Here is a 12,772-nt window from a genome sequence, read left to right as displayed (position 1 = left end):
AAAAAAAAAAGCGGAGCACGGCGATGGAAAAGAGGCAGGACCCCACGAAGTCACGAGGAACACAGCCGGGCGGACACACAGACTAAGCACGTGAATGCGCACACCGGGAGACAGGCACGGCACACCGGGGCGCAAGGTCTCCACCACGTTTGTCACCTGTCACTGACTTCATCACCAATAGTAACAACAGTATCTCACATACTAGATGCTCAATAAGTATTTGTGGACTCGATAAATAAATATTTGCTTCTCCTCACTCATCATTAAAGAAATGCAAACTTGGGGCGCCTGGGTGGCTCAGTGGGTTGAGCCTCTGCCTTCAGCTCGGGTCATAGTCTCAGGGTCCTAGGATCGAGTCCCGCATCTGGCTCTCTGCTCCACAGGGAGCCTGCTTCCTCCTCTCTCTCTCTCTCTCTGCCTGCTTGTGATCTCGTCAAATAAATAAGTCAAATAAATAAATAAAATCTAAAAAAAAAAAAAAAAAAAAGAAAGAAATGCAAACTCAAGGCACATGTACGTTGCATGAATCTATCAGAGCAGCAAGAGTTATAAAGACCAACCCTAATGGAGGGGGAAGGCGTGCCATTCGTTATGCTCCTGGGAGTAAACTAGGGAAACCAGACACCACCTCGGGATGGCCAATGCAGCAATCCTCACAATGGAACATGATGTACACACACACGGAAGGGATCTAGAATTTGTTCTGAATTAAAAACACAAGTTCCAAAACTGTATGTATTACATGATCCATTTAACTAACAAGACTGCAATAAATATTAATATCCATGTAGGAAAAAAATGGAGAAATGCACACCAGAATGGAAGGGGACTGTGGTCTACCTCGCTTTTCTCTGTGATATACTTTTTGGAAGTGAATGGTTTATGATGAAATGTAACAAATACCTTCCTAATCAGAAAAAATAAACTTTTATTCCTTAATTTTTATTTTCTACATTTTCTGGTAAATTGCAGAACGTAAACACATTCCAACTTTATAAGAAGTGAACCAGAAGGCATTAAGACACACTTCAGAAGGTGTCCCCATTAACTGTCAGGACAGCAGGAACCCGCATCGAGGCAGAGGAGCCTTGGCTCAGGGACCGCAGACACCCGCCTCCCCTCCCTTGCGCCGGCCACCAGCTGGGCCCCCAGGCTCACAGCCAATGAGGAGTTGGGCCCCCCAGGCCCCCTTACCAGGCAGCAGAGGGTCCTCAATGCACAGCATCGACGGTCTGTACCCACTGGTCATGGCTTTCATGATCTCTTCTTTGGCGATATAGGCACCTCCTTCTTTTATTCTAATACCAGTTTTCAAGTAATTAAAATTTCTTCCATAGAGTTCAAAAAACTCTACAAGAAGCATTCCAAGGTTTTCATCAGCTCTTCGGGCATCGATTCTCGGATGCAACTGGAAAAGCAACAGACCCCACATTTGGACTCAAGTCACTTTCTGAAGACTGCACTCAGCAAGGTCCGCTACCTCGTGGCTCGGCAAGGACACACCCCAGCGACGCCTGCTCACTCACCAAGTCCTTGCAGGTGCTCCGGGCGACAGCCGGAGGCACCCGCACAGCCTGGAGGCCGTAGTCAGTACACAGTATTGGAAAGAAAGAAAACCTCTAATCTGGATTTTTTATTACACTTCAATTCTCTGAAACTCCTCATCCATTGAGGGTCTTCCTATGGACACGGACCTCTGATTAACAAGTCGCCAAAAATGGATCACTAAGCAGACCACATTCTCCACAACTGAGAGTCATCTAGACATCATGTTACAGGTTCTAACCTTAATCCCATTATTCCAAGACAACCCACAGAGGGCAGTATGAGGCTGAACGGTGTCAGTGTGCCGGCCCGGAAGTGGAGAGAATAATTTTTAACTGTGTACAGGTGATTAGTATTGTGTCATAATATTTACACCAAATTTACATCCCTGCTTGTCACACGGATTAGTGCCGGACCCAGTTCAGTGCCACGTTTTCTTCAAGCAGGTAATGGACCCGTTCTGAACATCGGCCTCTGTCTGCGGACACCCTCCTGACCCAAGAGGGCCACAGTACAGACCTGCGCGGCCCATGAGGACAGCCACAGCCGTGGGTGGCTATTTCTACTTAAGTTAATTAAAACAAATTAATTAAACACTTAGTTGGCTGGCCACGGGACAAGCGCTCAGTCGGCACGTGTGGCTTGGGGTCCCTGTGGGCCTGTGCAGACCGAGGACGCGCCAGCTGCATGGGAAGGTCTAACAGATGGCGCAGGTCTGGATGCTGACGGTCACGTCCAGGGGAAAGCACAGCTCCTGACGGAAGCAGGAGGGCTGAGACTTACAACTCACCGCGCCCCGAGGAGGTACCCCTGATGCTCACCAGTATTTCTAGGGTCCACAAGCACTGTGGCTTCTGAGGATCTGCTCGGGCAGGACAGTATTCTCACTTTTGCCTTCTAGTCAGAGTCAAACACCCGAGAGCTGGCCAGTGCAAGGCTGGGCCCCCTTACCTCAATGAGTCAAGAAAGGCACTCAGACGCCACGACAGGCACAGCTCTGAGGCAGGACAGGCCAGGCACCAAGGGGCGTGCCAGCCAGCCACTCTGCGCATGTGCTTCCGTGGGGTCACGGACTGCTGCCAGGACCCCATGGGGTAAGGAGACAGGAGGCGCTGAGGCCAGTGCCCAGCACCATAAAAACAAGTGGCAGGCATGATAACAAGGCTACTGAAGTAATTCAAATCAGGAAAAACATGAAGAACTAAGTCAAGAGCAACAGGTTGTATTTAGTTCAAAAGAAAATATCCAAAAATTAGGGAAGAATGTCTCCAAGGGTAGCATCACGGAAGAAAAGATGGAAGGCAAAGCAATGTGAATAAATTGGAAACGGAGCGGGATTCCGTTTTCACTATTCTTCCAGTATCTCTGGCAAATAAACGCCACAGGAGTCAAAATAATGAGGTGGCGTGACCGCGACCTCCATCAGCAGCATTAATGGAAAGAGAGCTGAATTTTGGACATAAAACCCTAAGCACAATCACAAATACAAAATTAATGACAAACATGGAGAAACAGCTAGAATAGACAGGAAAGATTTCGTGAAAAACGGAATATCCTTCATTTAAGAAAATATAAATGGGGTTAATGTTTCCATTAACTCAAACTATTTTATATGTTAAGTAACTAACATATAAGTAAGTTTATACATTAAATAAAACTGTTTTATATGTCAAGTAAGTATCAACATCACAGCATTTAATACGTCTAGGTAGGTTTTCTATTGACAGGTTGTCCCACGGTACTCAATAAAATAAGGGCGACAAAATATTTATGTCCTGTCAACCTAAGAAGAAAGGCTCTCTCTTCAGCAATTTTTTTTACCATATGTGGTTCCTAATTTTTTTTTTCTGAAACAAATTTTTCATAAATTATAGTCAGTAACCAAGAAAATCAGTTTTTTATTGTCCATCAAGGCATGAAAAGTCTCTCCATGGACAGGGTCCTCAAGTTCGGACCGGCGTGAGCCTGATGGATGGGCCAGGATAGCCTGCCTTCCCTCAAACTGTTCAACTACGAAAATGAGCTATAGAGGAGAAAGAGGAAAGAAGTATCGATCAATATCGTTTTATTGTGACAATCAGAAGTCAATTTCTCTAAACCAAAGCAGAAGCGTGCAGGGAGAGCAAGGGCAGTTGGACCCCACGAGGCAAAGGCTTCACAACATCAAAGCAGAATGGGCAACGTGCTCCTATGCAAGGCTGTTGAGAGAAGCACACTCACCTGTAGAAAACTAATGGCCATTAAAATTAGGCTGTATGAGCTAATTCCACCTGTAAAAAACTTCATTCAGGTCCCTCTGCAGGAGGAACTGTTTCAATACTAAAATCAAGTAAGGCAGCAATGAATATTTCTGTAAATTAAAAAAAAAAAAAAAAAGTTAATATACCTTTAAAGATGTGTCATATAGCAAATTTCACATAGTAGAAAAAAAAGCTTACTCAATCCTGTTACCACCTGGAAGGCTCTAGGCCCATCATCCTCAATTTTTAGGTGCCTGAGAATTAATTATGTGAAGACTTGCTAAGACCCCCCCGGGAGCCACTTCCCAGGTCATGGTTCAACAGGGATGAGGCTGGAGGAGCTCCTCCCCAAAGCAGAACTCAGGGAGTAGGAAAGGAGTGTATTCCTTCCAATTAGTTCCCATGGCCTAGCTTGCTCCGTGACAGGTGCAGGTTGGGGGCAGGAAGGAGAGGAGGGGAATGCGGTTGTGAGCCAAGAAGGTCCTGGAACCGATGCGCAAAACTCCAGTGCCCAGGGGCCCCCAGGAGAGGAGGGGTGGGGGAAGGGGGTGGTACAGCTCACGAGGCAGGAGGCCAAGAGCAGAAGAACATGGACAGCAGGCTGAAGGTAAGAAGGAAATGGAGAGAGGCTGGAGAAGAGGGCTGGGGGACGGTGGAAGCGTCTGCTGTTTTCATGTTCTGCTGGGCCCAGAAGTTAAGGGAAGCAGTTTAGGCAGACAAGCCTGCTGCTGCAGAGTTAAGGGAAAAACTGAAGGAACAAGGTCCTTGAACCTGTGGGAAGAGGCAGTATCCACATTATGATGCTGAGGTTGCCTCTGTAAAGGATTTCATCCCTTTCCCTAAAATAGGAGGGAAAGACCATCTATTTAACCGGACCACACACCTGGTCGGCTAGCCCACCATTGGGCACTGAGATGATCCCTAGTAAGCACACCACATCGCAACGCCTTCCACTTCCAATAAACTAAACTCGCAGATCAGGCACACTGAGCTCTCGGGAGGGTCATTTCGTAATCATGAGAAGAGCATTTTCACAAACTCTCTAGAATAACACTCAACTTCGTGGTTAGCCAGGAAAGTAAATCTACAAAACAGCTACATAATTTTGGAGTATCTCTAGAAATAATATTACAAGATAAATAATTCAACTGTAAGTCTTTATCATTAAAGACTATCATTCAGTTTAAATCCCACCACATGCCCAGAGTAACAGGTCCCCGTTCTGACAGTGCTAACGCGCCGGCAACAGCACCTTCATATAATTCTTGATGAGCTCTGCTGCCCGGACCCCAGTCTCCATGTTAAAGCTGATGTCGACTTTAACTTCAGTCTCCTGGTCTGTGAGTTTTATTATCGGTACCTGCAAAGAGTTAATTGAAAAAAAAAAACTAAGCTTTAATGGCCAACATTCACTGCAGTCTGGCATCAAAATGTTTCCTATGTTGTACACCGAGGTTCTTCTTCCTAACTCACGAAAGGGCTGAGAGATCATGAACCCCAGACTTTAAAAAATGAGAAGAAAAGGGACTTTTGCCAGAGTCGGCCTCCTTAGTCCTGGCACCCAGGCCCCTGCCCCACCCTGCAAAGTGAAGGCTCACCTCTGCCCGGCCCTCCTGGACAGACTCAGAATCAGCCACTACCTGCGGGAAGGCCGGGGCTCCAGGAGGAGAAGCTAAGTCCCTGACCCCTCAGGGGTGCCTGATGATGGAGCAGGGCTCCAAGTCCCCAAATTACGTTTGCGAGAATTTCTGAAAACACTCAGAGTAAGTTTAAAGCCAGTTTTTCAATTAGGTTTTGTGCTAATGTTGTTTCTCCAAACAATTCTACACTAAGACAATTAGTGTTTTCACTAAGACAATTCACCTAAAAAAACAAACAAACACACCCAAACCAAAAAACCACTTCCCTGTAAAACCAGAGAATAAGAAGCCATTTTGGAAATATTCTCATCAGAAAGACTTACCACCACAAGGTGCTCAAAACCAGCCTCACCAAAACAAAGCCGCCCCAGCAGCCACAGAGGCCACACTCCTCCCGACCCCCACACAAAACTCTTCTTCCCTGAACAAAAGGCAAGACTTTGTTTCCCTCAGCCTCCAAGGAATGGAAGAGGATGTTCTCTGACCAAAACGAGCGAGGTCTAATTAGAGGTTGAGGACACCTCACAGAATCCAGGGTGGCAAACTGCGAAGTGCCAAGGACACACTGTGACAGGGACGGGCAGCGGATGGTGACAGCAACTCCTGGAGATCACCAGGACCACGAGGCACAGTGAGCCCCAGCCAGTGTGGTCTAGGAAGGCAGAAAAACAAGAGGCTTTCCCAAACATCTTACCACAAACTATTTCAAAAGGAGCCCAAGCCTCCACAACATACTACCTCCCTCGTGAAGAACTCCTGTCCCCATCACCACTGGGGACCTTCCTCTCTACACTCACTGAGTGCTTTCCTGAAACCACTCCTGGTGATCACCTGCCCCTGCACACACTCTCCTACACACACACTCACAGGTTGAACCCCAAATCCTAGAGATTACTAACAGTGCCACAATACTTATTTTTCAGTGGGTGTTCAATATACACAACCGTTCTTCTTCTTTTTTTTTTTTTTTAAAGATTTTATTTATTTATTTGACAGAGATCACAAGTAGGCTGAGAGGCAGGCAGAGAGAGAGAGGAGGAAGCAGGCTCCCCGCTGAGCAGAGAGCCCGATTCGGGGCTCGATCCCAGGACCCTGGGATTATGACCTGAGCTGAAGGCAGAGGCTTTAACCCACTGAGCCACCCAGGTGCCCTCACAACCGTTCTTCTTAAACGCAGCCATCACGCTGGGTTCCGGGGCTCCGAACTGGATGATGCGGAGGCTGCCCGGCACAGAAGGCTGCATGGCAAGAGCTCGCAAGGAGAGAAAGGAGCAGCGGAAGAGCAGTGCGGCTCAGTTACCCTGAGGTCTCTGCAGCAGAGCAGATGGTGTGGTGTTACTGCAAAACCTACCGGACACGGTCTGTCCTCCAGAATGCTCTGGAGCCCAGGACAAGCAGGCCTGGCCTCTTCACCTCTCTCTAAAGCAAGGATATCTGGTCAGAGACAGCCATCACCTCGTTCTCTTCGAGAAGCCAACACCACGGGACAAATGGCAGAGCCCCAAGAGGACAGGGCTCTGGGCTTTAATTGTGACCACAGAGAGGGCAAGTGACTTCAGTTCCGAGCCGTCTCTAATCCTGGACTCAGATAAACCTCGACGAGCGCACATCAAAGGATCCTCATCTTCCAACTTCTCCCCAAGATCAAAGGTTTTTATATGGGTAAAATTTTGAAGAATAGGCAAATTTTGTTTCTTAACTATAACTTGGCAATGGTAATCACTTTCTGGGCAGACGGCACGCTTTCACCATTCAACTACATGTGCCCGAAATGGCAGCCCCGAACGCGTCCCTTTCTCACAGTCCTAACGAAAGTTGATCGATCGTATTCTAGCGCCAAGGGCAGTGTGATGCTCTCACAGCCTGCAGTCATTCGGGGCGTCATGAAGTACGTTCTCAGCTAGTGATCCTAACATTCTAAACAAATACATTTATATCAGCAGGAGAGAGGGCCCCTGTCCACAGCCTAAGCTGAAGCCGCAGGCGAACCACACTGCCGGCAGGTTGTGAGCGCCCACGCGGGGCTGCGGGCCAAGGCCCCACACTTACTGTAGCTTTGTCAAGGACTTTGATGGAGCACGGCTCGGCCACGTTGTGCTTCCGCAGAGCTTGCTCCAACAGCTGCAGAGGAGGGCGCTCCCACTTTCCAAAGACCACTAAGTCGATGTCACTGGACAGAAGAACAAGTGAGTGTGAAGGCTCGGCTCACATCACTCCCCGGGAACGCACACATCTGGGGCGGACCAGTGCCACAGCATGCACACACCCATCTCTTTCCAGGGCCACACACACCCCCCTGTGAAGCACGCCCCTCTGAGGCTCCCTGGCTCTTTCCTCCTCCTGGGCTGTCTACACGGCATCGTTCCTGCTGACCTGGGCTTCCTGGGCACCTGGAATCTGGTCAGTTCCCTACTGGCCCTGCCAATGCCGACCCCAAGTCCTGAGACGACAGCCTCTGCAGCGTCCAAATCGTAACAGTGGGTGAGGAGACAGTAAGCTCTTAACAAAACAACGTACATAAAATGGATCTGGGTATCGAGACAGTTCCTGACAAGAAGACACTACAGAACAATTTTAAGACGCAATCTTGTTGGATGTTTTTTAATTAAAAAATACAACATACTACTTAAATAGAATTTTGCTTGAATCTTCATTAAAGCGGAAGGTCAATTTCCAAAAACCTATCCAAAACTGGCACGGCGCCTTCCACCGCATTTTCTTCCGGTGACACTCCCGCGGGTCTTTACGTTTCTGGGTCCCGCATCTTTGCGACGTACTTCAGTATTGAGTGCAAGAGGAAGCTACATTCAATTATCCTAACACTAAATTCAGTTTCACTTCCTGCAATTTTTCCTCTGTACTCCCCAGTCTTCTCCTTTAGCTCCCATTTCTAGCCTGAGAAACCTACTTGTAGCCCTGACACACACGCAGATGGGCCCACCTCAAGCGCGCAGCAGCACGAGCGGAGCGGCTCGGCTGGGAACCCACCTGGTCGGGAGGTAGAGGCCTGTGCTGAAGCTGCCGAATATCTGGACCTGGAAGGGAAGCGCGGCCCCGTCACTACACCGGCCGCCACCGCTGAGCCCCTGCTGCACCCTGGCAGGCCACATGCCCACTCTGGGGCCAGACACACCTGCCCTGCAGGCTGGGGCCGGAGGCGGGGGGCAGGGTGTAGCAAAGCCACACCAAGCCGAATCCTCTTTGCCCACCCGCTAAAGACCTACCCCAAGAAGGAATGTTTAAAAACTTGGGTTAAGGGATGAAAACATTATTGGCCTTTCCCAAAACTGCTCAAAGTGGACAATGTTCAAACCTGTAGCTACAGTGCAGAAGTGGGGCTCTGCCCCAGGGCACCCAAGCTCACAGACAAAAATGCGGAGTGAAATCACAGGAGAGGAAGGGAGTGAAGGGGCTGCCCCTGCCCCCTTGGGGACACGCAAGCGCCCCCAGCCCAGCTCATCCAGCCGTCACGGGGTGGTCTCCAGTTATGTCACCACCAGCAGGGCAGGCTGACTATCCAGGGAGCCCTGGACCGTCATCAGCTTGGTCACAGGACACAGGTCACTGCCTATGCCAAGCACCCCAAGTGCCCACGAGCCCCATCTCAAGGCACACACGTTCATGCACAGCAGAAGTGCGAGGGGAGGGAATGCTTCCCAGTTCTACAAAAAGGAACTTATGCTATGTTGCATAATGAGGACAAGGGGTAGAATTTCTAACCTCAAGGGGAGTTGAAAAGAACGGTAATCACACTGCTCCAGAAACAAATTTCCCTCGGCCCACGGTCCCCACACTCACCCAGAGCGCATGTGAAGCACGGGTCGTGCCCCCGCCTCCCAGCAGCCGCTCGGGAAGGTGCGAGGCAGGGCCTGGGAACCCGCGGGTGCCACCCCGCCACCCTCCCCGGGCCCTCGAGGGCCAAGCCAGGGACTCAGGGCCAGGGACACCCTAGGACCCCGGGCGCTTGCCATCCCTGGTGTGACCCAAGTGCAGTAAAGAGAGAACCCACGTCAGCCGCTGGCCAGAGGTCTTTAACCACGGTTTCAATCCGCTTCACCACCTCCCGTCTCATGGCTGCTTCTTCAGGACAAGGGGACATGAAGTTATAAAAGTCAATGATTTCCTCATGAAGTCTGGTGGACGAAAGAGAAAACACACTCGAGTTACTGTTACAGCTGAGTACGTGCCGCACGAGAAACACAATGGCTCTTCTTCCCACCACGAGCCCCAGGCTAGACGGGAACCCCGCAGGTGACCCCCCAACAGGAACCCCTGGCAGACCCCCAGCTGGCTCGCTGCGGCGGCGCAGACCCGCAGGCCAACCCTGCCAGCGCCAGGACAGACACTGCTCTGGGCACTGAAAGCTGCATCCACAATGGCCACAGCGGGGACAGCTCTAGGAAGCCGAGGTCAGCCCATTCCTGGAGGCCAGAGCAGAACCCAGCAGGCCACCAAGCCCCCCAGGGCTACCACTCAGCTGTCCTCTCCTGAAGGCGCCAGCCACCCAGGGAGTCTCCAAGCCAAGGTGGATACAGCCCTCTCTTCCTAACAGAGCTCCAGTAGTAGCATTCCCAGCAGAAGAGGGAGATGAGAGCCGCTTCGCTTGACTCAGCCTAACCCTAACCCCAGGAGCCACCTCTCGCACCCTCCACCCGCCCTAGGTGAAAAAGGCCGTCCTAGGGCAGGCCAGGCTTGTGGAGTTCACTTTCAGGGCCAAGGATCTACAGCGAAGACTCCTCCTGGGAGAAGGAAAGACCCTCATCCCCAGTCAGTCTGAAAGATGAATTCTAGGGGGCCAAGTAATCAAATCCTGGGAATTAAGATAAATCAAATTTACCTGTTTCACTCTAAGTTTGATTAATAAAAGAGAAGACAAAATAAAATTTGCTCAATAATAATATAATAACGTTTGCTCAAAAGCTAGCAAAATAGTTCTCATACCAGAAGGGAATACTTCTCAACAGGACAATTCATGTCCAGTGACAAAGGCAAGGGGCATCCTATCACCTCACATACTCTACTGGCCCTTCCCTGTCTCACCTGAAGTGCTGCCCGCACCCCAAAAATCCACACGGAGTGACCATTCCTAACACTCAGCAGCAGGTCTGAGGGGGCCTGGAGGCCCCTGAAAGCACTCACAGGACCCTAGGAGGAAATCAGTCCTCAACCCCCTTGTTCCCGGTACACCTGCGATACCAAATTACACTGTCGCTGGAACTTAAGGTCTATCGCGTCTACGACGGTGCTTCGGCCAGCCCTGAGGACAGTGTTTAACATATCCAAAAAGGTTATAAGTCATAGGACATTGAATTTTCCCAAAATACCTATCAAACTCCAAGGTTTGGGGAGTAAAGCTTCTGTCACTTCAACAGTTACTAAGCACCAATGACACCGCAAAGCATCAAACCACAGCCCTGCCAGTAGCTCAGATGGCCTGTGTGAGTCTGAGATGTCATCTAGAACTTGCCATCAACTGGCCACATGGTTAGCAGGACCCGGTACGTCAGGTTAGTGGGTTAGTGGTCACACCAGGAAGAGCCAAAGGCGACCCTGGCTGTCAGCAAGGACATCCTGAGGGGTCTCCTGCGTCAGTCACTGTCGCAGCGGAGAACTGCTGGAAGGCGCTCTGCTGGCCATCACCTGGTCCGTGGAAAGCAGAAGAGCACGTGCTCTCCTACAACTCCTAGTACTGCTAACAGTGTAAAATTTAGAGACAAAATAACAAGAAGAGAGGCCTAATTAAACAATCAGCCCAAAGTCAAAGAAGCATATCCGAGCTAGCATGCTAAAATTCTACCCACCCCCCAGAAATTCAGTAGCTAAAACACCTTGTAAACAGGGCATAGCAACGTGCCCACCGTGCCACCAACTTTCTCTTATGCTGTGCACATCTGAAATGACAACATGAAACTGTCCCCGCCTGCCGGCTTCCAGGACTCCTGTGCTCAGTCACCCTCCACGCATGGGGAAAGGAAGGGACACGAAGGGAACGCCTGTGCCGGTCTGCACAGACACGACCCCATCAGTGGGACAGTGTCAGTTTTATCTGATGTCTGCTTGTGACAGAAGGGGCTGCTGAGCATTTGTCTCCTGCCCGTATTTCAGGACAGAGGAACAATGAGGTCGAGGCATGCCACGTTCCCAGGGCAGGAAGCGGTACCAAGTGGAACACACAGGTCTCCTGGCTTCAGGTGTCCCGTTCTGCTGAGAGGATGCGCTAAGAACACACCCAACTGAAATGAGTATGAAATGGGCCTAAAAGTGACCTGCGGTAACAAGTACTAGACAGGAAGAATATTTCTGCTTTGCCTTTGGGACCAGAAGGGGCACTCCGGCCCTAGTACGAGGGGTACCAGAAGCCCCTGCTGGCCCTTCCTCAAGGCAGACGAGGTTCGGCGAGGCACTGCATGACTCCTGGAGCGGCCTCAAGACCACGGCGCTCTGGGGTGTGAGGACACCATCGGCCCAGAAAGACACAGGAAGGTCGAACCATCGTGACATCCGAGCGACCTCCAAGACCCCCTCAGCCGCCTGCGCTCCAAGTGAGGAAGCACCAAAGAGCAAGGACCGCGTGAGGGCAGGGCTCGGGCAGGGAGGGGACAGCTGAGCACTCCGGGAGGAACGGTGCAATCAGAGCAGTGCAACAGAACCCATGCCAGACGGGGCAGGCGGCTCCCCGCCCCCATGCCCCCCCCCCTTCCCTGGGCCCTTCCAGAGCACCGTGCAGGGCTCACGGCTCAGCGCCTGACCCCAGCACCAGAACACCACATGCTCGTGGACGTCATCTGACCCACGGGAACGGATGAATCAAAGCACGTTTTAGTTAAATAAATACTTCACTCATGTGCCTGTCATTTAAGATCACGTTCCCCTTAAAATATATCCCAACTTCACATCCCCAACAGTGCCAAACAGCCCGCAATATTGTACTTCATGCTAACGTTACCCGTACTTACTCCCACTTTACGAAGCTGCGTGTGTCCGGCCACACACTTTCACCAGCACGCGCCGTCGGCCGCGCACCCGCTGCAGGCGTCAGTACGACCCAGGCCATTTTATGGGTCTATGACCCACATGTTCAACTCTCCAAAGCAGCTCCTCGTGAACGTCCATCATCATTTACGTCCACACGATCGTTACTGCCCAGAAACAAACTCTTCTCACGTATCAAACCTCAAAGGCATTTCACAGCTGACGAGAGATCTACAGAAAACCACGCCGAAGCCTCCTCCACAATTAGCTGCTGCCTCGTAGGCTGCAGCGTCAGCCCCCCAGCGGCCGGTCTCCAAATCTCCCATGACAATTTCTACGCCGTGACCATCACAGAAGAAACTCCTCTACGAAAGA

General features: G+C 50.5%; 1 protein-coding gene across 1 annotated transcript in view; it reads right to left on the bottom strand.

The window, feature by feature from the left end:
* The window catches only part of TENT4A (terminal nucleotidyltransferase 4A), a 51,242-nt gene that overhangs the window by 9,739 nt on the left and 28,731 nt on the right, over window positions 1-12,772 (bottom strand). Inside the window, 7 exon segments of the mRNA XM_047729267.1 lie at window positions 1,195-1,408; window positions 3,766-3,822; window positions 3,824-3,895; window positions 5,038-5,145; window positions 7,475-7,595; window positions 8,414-8,460; window positions 9,435-9,558. Coding sequence (XP_047585223.1) covers window positions 1,195-1,408; window positions 3,766-3,822; window positions 3,824-3,895; window positions 5,038-5,145; window positions 7,475-7,595; window positions 8,414-8,460; window positions 9,435-9,558 — 743 coding nt within the window.

Source organism: Lutra lutra, chromosome 5, assembly GCF_902655055.1.
Source record: "Lutra lutra chromosome 5, mLutLut1.2, whole genome shotgun sequence".
NCBI lineage: Eukaryota > Metazoa > Chordata > Mammalia > Carnivora > Mustelidae > Lutra > Lutra lutra.
Note: the sequence above shows the minus strand (reverse complement) of the source record. Positions and strands in the feature narration are given on the sequence as shown.